This window comes from Artemia sp. Qi Xiang Cuo, chromosome 18 (assembly GCF_049724085.1).
Source record: "Artemia sp. Qi Xiang Cuo chromosome 18, ASM4972408v1, whole genome shotgun sequence".
Lineage (NCBI taxonomy): Eukaryota > Metazoa > Arthropoda > Branchiopoda > Anostraca > Artemiidae > Artemia > Artemia sp. Qi Xiang Cuo.
This window is the reverse complement of record NC_142811.1, coordinates 49,737,340-49,751,110: the sequence shown is the minus strand read 5'-3', so window position 1 is coordinate 49,751,110 and position 13,771 is coordinate 49,737,340. Positions and strand designations below refer to the sequence as shown.

Sequence of the window (13,771 nt, the reverse complement as noted above, 5' to 3'; positions counted from 1 at the left end):
TGAGGCCAAGCATGTGAACTGCATCTGTAAGGTTTTTGACAACCTTTTTGTTGGGGTTCAACTCCTGTTTCTTTTCCTTTCAGATAGATGACCTATTTTCGTTTCTTTAATTACATTTGCTTATAGTATAATTTCAAAAGACAGGTTAAATTCCCGTTACTAAGCGAAAGGGATTTTGCAATAGGTAAGCTGTGAAGCAAGTTTATTTTTACTTCCTGGTTGGGAGTCATTGATAGATAAATCTAAGAGGTAAAATTGGGTCTGAATGAGGAGGTAGCTGATTGGCGTGGCCAATTGACGGTCCACCCATACAAACAGTGCTGTACAAATTATTATTATGTTTTTAGTCTGCGTTTGGATCCAAGTCAGGGATATATATATTTTTGAGGTATTTACGACCCTTTTTGGAAGAATACAAGCAAGGTATTTTCTACAAACTGTGTACTATTTTCTGTAACCTAGCCAGGGTAGGAATAGAGCTACAAGGTACCGTCATGATTATATTGACAGGGAGGGTTGTTACCTCCAAGGAGAGAGTAGCGATTTTCTAGCCGTAACCCAAGGCGGGTACATCGGGCTTTAGAAAATGGCCATTTGACCACTCGATCGCGTTATCATACCCTGGGACAGGGTATACTGTAAATAGGATAGTACCAAACCCGATATTTGCAGAACCGTTGGGGTAAGAGCGGGAAACTCACTAACATTTGGGCCGACAAGGGGTTCTCCCCTTCGAGTAAGTGGCATAGCAACCTTTTTTGCGCCATTTTTGCCTTTAAAAGTGGTGACCCCGCACACACACCCCAATAAGTGGTGCCAGCGGTAGCTAGCACTACGAACATTGGCGGCAGCGGCATAAGTAAACACGAACATTGGTGGCAGCAAGAACAGGAATTATTAGTAGCGTTGATAATAAAAGAATTTTACGCTTTCGAAGAGACAAGTAATTTAGCCTACAAAAGTAGCCTATTGTGGTTACAGAGGCTATATATAAAAAATCGCAAAGAAAATTTTTTATCTGAGCTGTGCTTAGTCGGATAATAATAAGTAATTGGAAAATTTACGAATTAATATATCACGCAACTAATTAGTATTCAAAAATATAAGGCTAAAATTGCTGCGTGTCAAGACAATTTTCGCGAGAGACCGGAAGTAAATGATAAAAGAATTTTCATTTAGACTGAAGAGGTAATTTGAAGTTAACGGAATTTTGAAATTATGTCGGACAGAGATGAGATTAACTCTAGACCGAAAAGGGCGAGTGAAGCCCATAGAAAAAGTAGGAAAATAGAGGAGGCCTTTGAGAGAGAGCACCGAGAATATATGAAAAAATTACAGGATGAGAGAGATAAATTTGAAAAAGATAGTCAAACATATTGAATACTTCATCACAAATTGAAAATTTGAAAAAATTTTATGGACAAAATTGAAAAAGATAGACGAGAAAGAGAGAAAGATAGACAAGAAAAACAGAAAGAGAGGAGAGATAGAGAACGACAAGAAGAGGCTGATAGAATAGCCAGGGAACGAAAGGAAGAGGCTGAAAGAAAAGCCAGAGAGCAAAAAGATGAGGAAGATAGGAAACAAAGAGAGAAAGAGAAAAGAGAAAAAGAGGAAGAAAGACAGTCCCGTAGGGAGGCCGATAAAAAATATTACCAGGAAGTTGCAAAAACAATTGACAGACTAATGAAAACTCGTTGGGGAAATTCGCAAAGTGACGTTTTATCACAAGTTACTTATAGACTGTCAGATACCCATAATAATTTGTCTAAGAATCGATTGCGAGAAAAAGAAAATTACCAGACATTAAACACTTTTACGGGAAAACATGATACTTTGTTGACTGCGGGAGAAGATGGACTAGCCCATAAAACAAATTGGGAGACTGTTGCGCCCTATCGGAAAAAAGAAATGATTTATAGTCAAAATGATGATAATCTGGTAAAAATTAATTTCTCGTTGCCTTGTTCTAAGAATTGACATAATAAAGAAAAGAAAGTAACCTATAAAAGATCGAATCGGGCTATAGCACATAACCAAGGAAATATTGACGAGTTTTTGAAATCACATAAAATAGAAGGAAAATTAAACGGAAAATTGACCAAAATGGTAATTAACTCAGGGAGTGAGCAGACTTTTTTGCTAATCGACCTAATTAAAAAGACAGAAATAGACCATACAAATAAAATTACAACATTATTTTATTATGTAGATAAGCACCAATGCCCGTCTGCTTGGTTAATAATAGAAATTACAAGGAACGACGGTACGGTCCAGAGAAAAACGATAACAAGTAGGGTTAGTACCTATGCTAGCAGTGGATGTTTTACTAGGAGGAGACTTTGGAGATATCGTTGCAGAAAATAGAAAACTTGAGAACACTTTTAATGAATATGAGACGATAACAAGTACAGGCCAAAATGAAACGCTGATTGTACCAGAGAATAAGGAGACGAAATTTATTGTACGCGCTTTTCCGCGTAAAAATTGAGAAATTTTAGTACAATATGAAAAACCAAATGTCGGAATTCAGTTCCCATTTGATAACGAACTATTTGTTTCTGCGGTAAAAATAAAGAAGACTAGGAGAGAGTAAAGAAAGATTGGGAGTACTCATTCAGTCTCTGACCAGTTCACATCTTAAAATAAAAATTACATTTCATGGATTAATTTTTTACTTGTGGATAAACCTAGGTACGGAGCCAATTGATTTTGCGTAAAAGGAAATTATCAAGTTAAAATCTGATTACACAAGTGACTTGCATGTGATTATGGCTTAAGGATTATTCATGGATTGCGGCTTTAGATTAGTATTCAGCACTATTATCATCTGAATCGTGCATTGAAATACTTGGACTACTCGCAATTACTTGAAATTATTTGGAAATTACTGGATTAATTGGCCCACTCAATGATGAGTAATTATTTATTTTCAGTGCTACGCTCATGTCGAAATTCAAGCCTTTTGACATTGTTCTCGCTAGTTTCAAAAGTTACCCCCCTTGGCCAGCAATTGTTTTGCAGTCAAAAAGTGGTGCTAAAGGATTATGGAGATATACAGTTTTTTGTTACGGCGATCATTCTGAGCACCAAGCGGCAGAGTCTAATTTGAAATTACTTTCGGATAACCCTAGTGCTCGCAAAAGAACAGAAAAAGATGTTGGTAAAGCATTTACCGAATTGGATTCTGTTTCCAGACATTTACAAATCGTCATCACTTACTTATCTAGCATTAAACCCAGCGAGCGTTATTGCAGAAGACTCGCTGGCACCTAGCCTAATCCTGCAAAAAATAGCTTTTACCCTGGATGAATTAAATCGGACACAAATGAATCTTACAGCTGAGATTTCCCGTCAAGTTAAGGCTAAACTATCAGACCCTGATACAGCAAATCAAGCAATTGATATTATAGTCAAAATAATTCATGATGCTATTTCCATTGATTGCAACCCAAAATTCCAAGAAATAGAAAAATCACTCAAAGGACTATTTGCAATGGTTAAAAGCTTGGAAAGTAGGATTTTGTCATTGGAATCGAAAGTGGATGATTTTGAACAAGAAAAGATGTTGGATTGCTTAGTGATGAATGGAGTAAGGCAGAGGCCTGGAAATGATCTAAAGAAAGAAGTATCGGTTATCATTAAAGACAAGATGCTGGTCCCTGGTTTTGAAGTTAATAATATTGTAAATGTTTATCGATTAAGTTTGAATGACTCTAATGATCAATCTAAAGTGTCTCCAGTGCTAATACGCTTAAAAAATGTGGAATTAGCTCGAGTGGTTTTCAAAGAAAAGACTAGACTAGCAAAGAGTGGAATATTTTTATCAGAATCGCTAACAAAAAAGCGTCGTGAAATTTTAAATGCGGCAAGAGATTGCTTCGGTAAATTTAATGTATGGACTGTCCGCGGGCAAATTTTGGCCAAACCACCTGGTCAATAAATGATACGAAAGATTCGATCATTTGCAGTTTGTGCTTAGATATTTTTTTTTTTTTTTTTCTTTTTTTTTTTTTTTTTTTTGTGCATATATATTTTATGATTTAATGCCATATCTTTAATCGATTGTGTTTTTTTTACTGGCAAATTAGAAAAGCCCCCAGTTGTAGGACGACTTTTTGAGCTTGAAAATAACCCGTTAGATGTTTTAAGCATTATCAATAATTCTATCGGACATGTCAACAGTGATTTGACCACAGTGAACCACACAGTAATAAGTAAATATGTTTCTAGTCTGAGGGAGGCTGTCAAGCGGGATGTATATTTTTCAGTGGTCCAGTTGAAAATCCAGGGTCTTTGTTCTTCAATTGACCATCTAAAACAGATTGTTTCTGATGGGCTACCTGACGTTGTTGGTTTATGCGAGACTTTTTTAGATTCTAAAAATGATATGCCTTTGGATTTGCAAGGTTATAAAATGGAACGACTGAATCGACAAAAGATGGCCAAGGGTGGTCTTGCTTTGTATATTTCTAATAATCTCCCATATTCTCTTAGAATGGATTTATCCAGAAATATTGAAGGTGTCTTTGAGTCACTTTTCGTAGATATTAAATGTGAAGGTGAGGATTTAATTTTTAGTATTATTTATCGATCTCCTAGTTGCTCTATTCCACTGTTTCTAAATACTCTAAATGATCTACAGGATACCATCCTAAAACAGTCGACTGAATTATTTATTATGGGAGATTTTAATATAAAATTGATGGATATAAAGTCTTCTGTATCTTTGGATTTTCTGTCGTCCATGCTTGCCGTAGGTACTTTACCTTCTGTATGTATCCCATCTCGCATAACAGAGAGTACGTCATCTCTGATTGACAATTAAATAAAAAAAACAAGTTTTTTAAACTGAAAGTAAGGAGCGACATTAAAACTTAAAACGAACAGAAATTATTCCGTATATGAAAGGGGCTGTCCCCTCCTCAACGCCTCGCTCTTTACGCTAAAGTTTTTTTATTGTTTAAAAAAATAGAGTTGTGAGAAAGTCAAACTTTAGCGTAAAGAGTGAGGCGTTGAGGAGGGGACAACCCCTTCATATACGGAATAATTTCTGTTCGTTTTAAGTTTTAACGTCGTTCCTTACTTTCAGTTAAAAAACTTGTTTTTTTTATTTAATTTTTGAACGTTTTTGAATTAATGCAGGTTTTGATGTTGGCTCACCGTACATGAATAATTAAAACAAAATTTGCATATTATATTTGGTTAAATGGCTTTCTCGAAACTTGTTTAATTTTATTTACGAACGTTTTTATTAGTAATAAATATACGTAACTTAGAATTAACTTACGTAACGAACTTCTATATTCATAAATTTTTAACACGTATATTAGGGGGTTCGCCCCCTAGTCAATACCCTGCTCTTTAAACTATAGTTCGAATTTTTTTTCCAGTTCTTTAAAAATGACCTCTTAATCACAATCAGTTGATCAGTTGAAAAACTTGTTTTTTTTTATTTAATTCCTGATCTTTTTCTTTAATAATGCTGGGAAATCCAGCGCCCCCTTCATAGCAATGTCCCTTCCCCCATGAAAACTTCCTTCATGGAAAGATCCTTCCATATAGCCCCCGAACCTCTCCGTCCCCCACCTACCAGAAAAAATCTCCACGGAAAAAGTCTGTATACTTCCCAATAACCAATACTATATGTTAACATTGAGTAAAGTTCATAACTTTCAGCCCTCCCCCTGGGGACTTTGGGGGATCAAGTCATCCTAAAAGACATTTTTATCATATTTTCGACCATGCTGAACAAAATGGCTATCTCAAAATTTTGATCGGGTGACTTTGGGAAAAAAATGAGCGTGGGAGGGGGCATAGTTGCCCTCCATTTTTTTCGGTCACTTAAAAAGGCCACTAGAACTTTTAATTTCCGTTCGAATGAGCCCTCCCACGATATTCTAGGACCACTGGGTCGATACGATCACCCCTGGGGGAAAAAAAACAAAAAAAAACAAACAAATAAACACGCATCCGTGATCTTTCTTCTGGAAAATTCCACATTTTTGTAGATAGGAGCTTGAAACCTCTACAGTAGGGTTCTCTGATACGCTGAATATGATGGTGTGATTTTCATTAAGGTTCTATAACTTTTAGGGGGTCTTTCCCCCTTTTTTCGAAAATCAGCCAAATTTTCTCAGGCACGTAACTTTTGATGGGTAAGATTAAACTTAATGAAACTTATATATTTGAAATCAGAATTGAAATCTGATTCTTTTGATGTATCTATTGGTATCAAAATCCCGTTTTTTAGAGTTTCGGTTACTATTGAGCCGGGTCGCTCCTTACTTACAGTTCGTTACCACGAACTGTTTGATATTTTCTGTACGGCCACCTTGATCCAAAATCATGTTTTAGTGAGCGACATTTCCGATCATTTCCCTGTTTATTCTAGATACTGTTTTGATAAACTGGCTATTGAAAGGACTTGTGAGTCTGGTACGAGGCCTCTTAGATTTGATGAAGTGGAATTGACGCTTCTTAGGTCAAGATTGAGAAATTTCTTGGAGTAATTTTGAGAGTGACTCTGATTTTTGTAATTTATTTAATACTTTTTACGAGTCTATTAAAGAAGCTGTTATTGACATTTGTTCTGTTTCTCCTTCTAATCGTAAGTCTAAGAAGGCCTTTCCTCTAAATCCTTGGATGACCCCTGGTCTCCTTAGGAGTTGTAGGAGAAAAAATAATCTCTGGAGGGCCTTTAAGTCTGCTACCCCTTCAATGAAAGCTATTTGCTTTCAGCGATTTATAATTTATAGGAATATTTATAATTCTGTGTGTCGAAAGGCCAAGTCACAGTATTATTTTAATTGTTTTTCAGATTGTTGTAAAGATATACGAAAAACATGGCAGGTTATAAATTCTGTGCTTAGGCCCTCTTTTCAGTCTCCATCAACCCCTTATTTTTTGGATCTCGATGGCAAAATCATCGAAGGTGAACTGAATGTTCAAGATGCATTTACTTCATATTTTGCGAATATTGGTAAAACGACTGCTTTGGCTGTTGGTTCTTCTCCTTCTGGATCCAACTTCAGGTCTTATCTTGGGCCACCTTGTATGAAATCAATGTTTTTGGAACCAGCAATGGAGAATGAAATAGCTAAAATTGTTATGGGATTGAAAAATTGTTCGTCTTCTGGCCCTGATAATATTCCTACTAAAGTAATTAAGTTCATACTTCCTTCCATTATTTATCCCTTAACAAAACTTATTAACCTCTCCTTTCAGCATGGTATTTTCCCGAGTAGTCTCGAGCGTGCTCGAGTCATCATATTATATAAGGGGGGGACACGAAATGATCCAGACAACTATAGGTCAATTTCTTTGTTGTCTGTGTTTAGCAAAATATTTGAGAAGGCGATGCTTTCTCGTCTTAATAATTTTCTTACTTCTAAAGATTTTTTTCACAATTTTCAATTTGGTTTTCGAGGAAATCATTCGACTGAGCATGCTTGTGCAGTTTTACTGAATTATCTTCACTCTGCCATAGATTCCCATTTGATTCCTGCTGCTTTGTTTCTGGATGTTCGTAAAGCCTTTGATTCTTTAACCCACAGTGTTCTTCTATTTAAACTTTCTCATTTTGGCGTAAGAGGTAGTGCGTTTTATTGGTTCAAGTCTTTCTTGTCTGGTAGAATAATTTCTGTTGATCCACTTTTTCGCTCACCCTCAAGTGTTGACCAGGGTGTCCCTCAAGGGTCAGTTTTAGGGCCGGAACTGTTTTTAATTTATATAAATGACCTAATTTTTGCAGTTATAAATAAAAATTCTCTTTATTGCTGTCGTCTATGTCATCCAACAGTCTCCCTTACCAATAACTATTGTTTGCATACCTCGGATTCTCTTGTTACTTTTGCCGGTGATACCACCCTTATTACGTCTGGGAGAACAGAGGATGAGGTTCGTACAAAGTTAGTGGACCTCTTCGAGAGAGTTTCAATTTGGTTTGATGCTAACTCTCTTGCCTTAATTGTTTCTAAAACTAGTGTTTTTGTTTTTTCTCGTATATCCCAGGCTTGTCCTCAATTATCTGAAATTCATATATCCAAAGGCTGTATTAGTAGACTAAAGGATGTCCATGTCCGTTTCCTAGGTATCCTCCTAGATGAAAATTTATCTTTTAAACACCATATTGAATTGATTAAAATGAAGGTTTGCAGAAACATCGGTATTCTAAGAAAACTAAAACATATCTTTCCAGGACCAATTCTAAGAATCCTATTTCATAGCTTTATTCATTCTTATGTTTCCTATTGTTCAGTCATATGGATGTCTACTTCCCCTTCTTTTCTCAAACCGCTTTCGAATACTTATGATAAAGCTATAAATCTTATCCAGGATGTAAATCGTTCGGCAACTAAACCGTTACTTGATATTAAAAAACTTTATATTCTTTCCTGTGCGTCTTTCGCTTTTCTTCAGCTTCAGGGTGATATTCCTAGGTCTCTAAGATTTACGTCTTCTTTTTTATCTGATCGGTCAAATTATAAGCTACGTAGTTCTCTAAATATAAAAAAATTCACCATACACCAAAAAAAAGATACGATTTTAATCCTCTTGTTGCGTGTCATTTGACATGGTACACCCTTTCCGATTCGGCTCGAGAATGCCACTCGTTTAGCACCTTCAAAAGACTAGTAAAAAAATATTTGTTTTCGTGTGATTAATTTTCTTTACTTTTGTCTGCTGCCAATAGTTTTTTCATTTTTTTTTTTTTTTTTTTTTTTTTTTTTTTTTTTTATAGATGTTGTGATTCAATGTAGTTTGATAAAGCTTATTTAGTGAACTCTCCTTTTTTTTATAGATGTTGTGATTCACTGTAGTTTGATAAAGCTTAGTTAGTGAACTCTCCTTATTTTTTTTTTTTTTTTTTTTTTTTTTTTTTTTTTTTTATTAAGCAAATGCTTTACATGTTAAAAGTTCAAATGGTTATGTTTATATGTTTAAATATTAATGTTATGTTTATATTGTTTAAATCTTAAGCGTTTAAATGTTTAATGTTTATTTGTTCTTTTCATAATCCCCCTCCTACAGGCCATGGAGCCTTTGTGGGGATTTGTAGATTGTTATGTAATTATTTTACTGGTATATGGAAAATAAATCTATCTAAATCTATCTAAACGGACCTACAATGAAGTTATGCAGTCAAAGATGGTGGACACTGGAGTCCAAATCAGATTTAACGATGATTTAGTATTTTGCGAGAATGACAGAGTTGAGAAAAGTAGAGATGAAAAGAAGAATGAAAAGAAGAGACAAAATTGGGAGATTCAGCCTGCAGTGGCGAAAAATAAAAAAATGTTGGATGGGCTTGGCCTTGAAAACATGGATAATAAGGGGGAAAAAGAGGTAAAAGACCCATGGGGAATAAAACAAGATGGTTACAAAATAGAGATGAATGACATACAACGGGTTGGGGGAAAGTTGGGAAATATTGAATGTCGATTCGGATTGAAAAAACTTAGAAAGGAATCTAATATTGGTCTGATCAACTCAAAAGAGGGTTTGTTCCTTTATGAGGGGGAGGAATCCCTTGGGGAAGATCCCCTGCGGGAGGATGTTCAACATTATTTTCATCCCTCATCGCCAAGTATTATTCATTCGATTATTTTAAGGGATGGGAACCAGAAAAAGGCGATTCATGGTTCGCTCAGATTTTTACTTCATTTTCCTGAACCCTTATCGTTTTCACAGGCCTTTGTATTTTCGGCCTTAGATTATTTGAAATTGTGCCAAGGGGCAATTTGCTTTTTTATTGAAATGTGGGGTTGTTTCCACAGATGGAAATTAAGAGGCTAGTGCAGCCAATTTTTCACGATGGCTGGCATCATCACATGTGCCAGAAACTGATTCTCTGCTCCTCTCAAATGTAAATTCGTGAGAGCGAGAAAATTTGTTGCTTTGAATTGTGCTGCACACAATCATTATCTATGAATCTTGAAGACTTGAAATTGCAAAATCTAAGGCGGATGCTATATAATTTAGACCATCGTGGTTCTACAGTAGACACGTGGTGAGGACGACCGTTCCAGTGCCAAGCGGTGGAAGTAGCAGCACAGACACTGGTGGAAGAGAGAAGGCAAATAATTTGTAAAGTTGAGGTTAAGTGTTTATGGTTGTAAGGGTGGACCACGGTAGCGCGTGGGCGGTCATTTATCTTACGGGGGGAGGTGTTGGGGTTCCACCCTTGTTTCTTTTCCTTTCAGATAAATGACCTATTTTCGTTTCTTTAATTACATTTGCTTATAGTATAATTTCAAAAGACAGGTTAAATTCCCGTTACTAAGCGAAAGGGATTTTGCAATAAGTAAGCTGTGAAGCAAGTTCATTTTTACTTCCTGGTTGGGAGTCATTGATAGATAAATCTAAGAGGTAAAATCGGGTTTGAAGTAGGAGGTATCTGATTGGCTGGGCCAATTGACGGTCCACCCATACAAACAGTGCTGTACAAATTATTATTATGTTTTTAGTCTGCGTTTGGACCCCAGTCAGGGATATATATATTTTTGTGGTATTTGTGACCCTTTTGGAAGAATCCAAGTAAGGTATTTTCTACAAACTGTGTACTATTTTCCGTAACCCAGGCAGGGTAGGAATAGAGCTACAAGGTACCGTCATTATTATATTGACAGGGAGGCTTGTTACCTCCAAGGAGAGAGTAGAGATTTTCTATCCGTAACCCAAGGCGGGTACATCGGGCTTTAGAAAGTGGCCATTTGACCACTCGATTGCGTTATCATACCCTGGGACAGGGTATACTGTAAATAGGGTAGTACCAAACCCGATATTTGCAGAACCGTTGGGGTAAGAGCGGGAAACTCACTAACATTTGGGCCGACAAGGGGTTCTCCCCTTCGAGTAAGTGGCAAAGCAACCTTTTTTGCGCCATTTTTGCCTTTAAAAGTGGTGACCCCGCACACACACCCCAATAAGTGGTGCCAGCGGTAGCAAGCACTACGAACATTGGCGGCAGCAGCATAAGTAAACACAAACACTTTTCTTTAATATGCTCATTTTCTAGCTCAAGAATCGCATTTGCTGCCTCTAAAACACAAAATGTTGAGTGAACAGTTCTCCGCTACACTAGAAGTGTCTTAGCATCCCTCTATTTAGCCTGTGAGGAGTGAATAGCCCAAATTTCCCTATTCACATTTGGAGGAACAATTTTATCGGTATTCGCAGGCCTAGGGTGGCGCTCAAATAACTCTTTTAGCTCCACTATTTCCAAAGATTCAGAGAAAGCTCTATTTGCAACTTTGGCAAGTTTCTTATGGATCTTGGGACCCTCTTTAGTATCAGAATGTTCTTCAGAAATCTTTTTGAATAGAGTGTCATTTAACGTGTTTTCTTTTAATCTTTTACTTTTGTGCTTTTCCGGAGAAGCCTTCCGCTTTGTGTCATGGATTTTTGTGGGGCTCCGAGAGCAAGACTTTTCGGTCCTAGAACTAATTTCAGGGCTCCGAGAGCCATATTGAGCACGAGTTTGAAACTCTGGGCTCCGAGAGCCATTTGTTTGATCACGATCATTCTCACTTGAGAGTATTCTGTGACGCGAGTGAGCTTCATATGGCCTTCCACGATCATAATCCTTGTCGACTAAATTGTCCAACAATCCAATCACTATCTCACTATCACTCATTATTTAATTTGGTCCGAATCAAAGCGAATGCTAACGTCCGGTGAACTGGTGTTGCTTTGGTCAATCGAGGCGATTGCACGCGTCTATCTCAGTTGAACTTGAAGGCGGAGCTAAGGCGCTCCTTTTGGATTACAATTAATTTTAACTGAAAATGGTTTGCAATTCCGAGAAAAATTACTGAAGAAAGAAGAAAAAGAGACTGAAAGTCAAAATCAACACCCAGTTCCAATACAAGATTCATCATTGAAACATTCATAAAAATAATTAAATTGGAGATTACTGTCCCCCACCTCAAACAACAATGAAACCCCTTCGTATAGGAATTTTAGGGTAAAATATTTTTAACCGTTATTTTATTGATAGTTTATTAGGCAATTATTTTAGTCCTTATTTTATTGATACTTTATTGAGCAATTTTTTTAGCCGTTATTTTATTGCTAGTTTATTAGGCAATTTTTTAGCTGTTATTTTATTGCTTGATTATTAGACAATTTTTTAAGCCGTTATTTTATTGAAAATTTATTAACCGTTATTTTATTTTTGTAGTTTATTAGCCAATCCTTTATCTGTTATTTTATTGCTAGTTTATTAGGCAAATTTTTAGCCGTTATTTTATTGCTAGTTTATGAGGCATTTTTTAGCTGTTACTTTATTGCTAGTTTATCAGGCAATTATTTTTAGCTGTTATTTTATTGCTAGTTTATTTTGCATTTTTTTTTCAGGAACACAGCTCTTATTTATGGTATCCGATCTTTTTGTTGCTGGAGGAGAAACTACAATAACCACGCTTCAATGGAGTGTTCTTTTCCTTGCATTATATCCTGAATGGCAGCAAAAAGTCAGGGAAGAAATTAGAACTGTCTATGGAAAAGAAAGACTTCCAAGGTAAAATATTTTTATTTTCTGTGCAGATGAAGAACCTGCTCTGCTTTTCCTGGATTACAGGACCGTCTAGATGATGAGCTTTGCACTAATCTAGAGAATAGTTGTACCACGACAATGCAATTTAATGAAATTAGAGCCTAAATTATGCCCCGGGAAGGTGTTTTCGATCTTCTATCTCTATTCCTTCCCTATTTCTAAGGTTAAATTGTTTCTTAGAAGATATACATGTCTTAAAAAGTTACGTTTTTCCTTTATTCTGGTCTGGCTCTGCTTTTCTTTGGCTACAGGTTTTGAAAATACACTTCTAATGAGTTTAGCAGATTTTAAGCCATGTTACAGTTTTTTTCCAATTTACTATCCATTCTTCCAAATTTTTAATACCTTAGAAATCTGAATTTAGCTAAGTTGCGAAACTCAGGACACATTTTTGGGCCTTATGTGCTTAGCATATTTATTTCTGAGAGTTTCATTTGTATAATACAAAGTTAGTGGAAGTTTATCAAAGGTCAGTGCCATTTGCAGGGAAAACAGGCTGAAGTATTGACTTAAAGAGACCTTTTTGTGACATAGTTTATGCTCTGGAAACATTCCTTAAAGTTTCGTTCGCTTTGCTCACCAACTTTCCAAGATAGCTAGAAACCCCTTATCTAGAATTTTTCCAGAGACTTTCACGCGAGTGATAAAGGCTACTGCCGTAATTTCACAACGGTAAAGCCACACACCATTTCATGTAAACATTTCCAGTTCAATCTGGAGTACGACAGGGGGAGTGCTATCGCGTTATCTATTGAATGCTTGCATTCAAAATGTGTTATCAGGAATCAGACCTCCATATTTTCAAAATTTATCTGATGTGTCAAATATTGCGTACGCGGACGACCTGCTAGGCTTAAGCCGGAACAAGTTTATTTTGGTATAATCTGTACAACGTATTTCTATGATGTTTTGGAATATTGGTCTGTCTTTGAATGTTGACAAATGCGAATATTTAGTTTTCAATCCCATATCATCAACTCTTAATTTGCCCTGCGGTTCCTGAGTAATTCGTAATGCTGCGAGTTTACGGTGGTTAGGGATTAGAATTTGTTCTACATTCCCTTTTTTGCGACTCCAGGTTCTGAGAGATGTTAAAGAAAAGTCGAAGATTGGAATTCGAAAATTGCACATAACTTTGGAAAATATTCACACCAAGCCTTAGCTAAAATGTATTCCACATATTGTGACCATTCTGTCTTGTTTTTAAGTGGT

General features: G+C 36.3%; 1 protein-coding gene across 2 annotated transcripts in view; it reads left to right on the top strand.

The window, feature by feature from the left end:
* LOC148941599 (cytochrome P450 2U1-like) overlaps positions 1-13,771 on the top strand; it is a 156,714-nt gene that overhangs the window by 66,086 nt on the left and 76,857 nt on the right. For both annotated transcript variants that reach the window (XM_089103924.1, XM_089103925.1), the window contains exon 5: positions 12,361-12,523. In XM_089103924.1, coding sequence (XP_088960050.1) covers positions 12,361-12,523 — 163 coding nt within the window. The remainder of the gene's footprint in view (positions 1-12,360; positions 12,524-13,771) is intronic.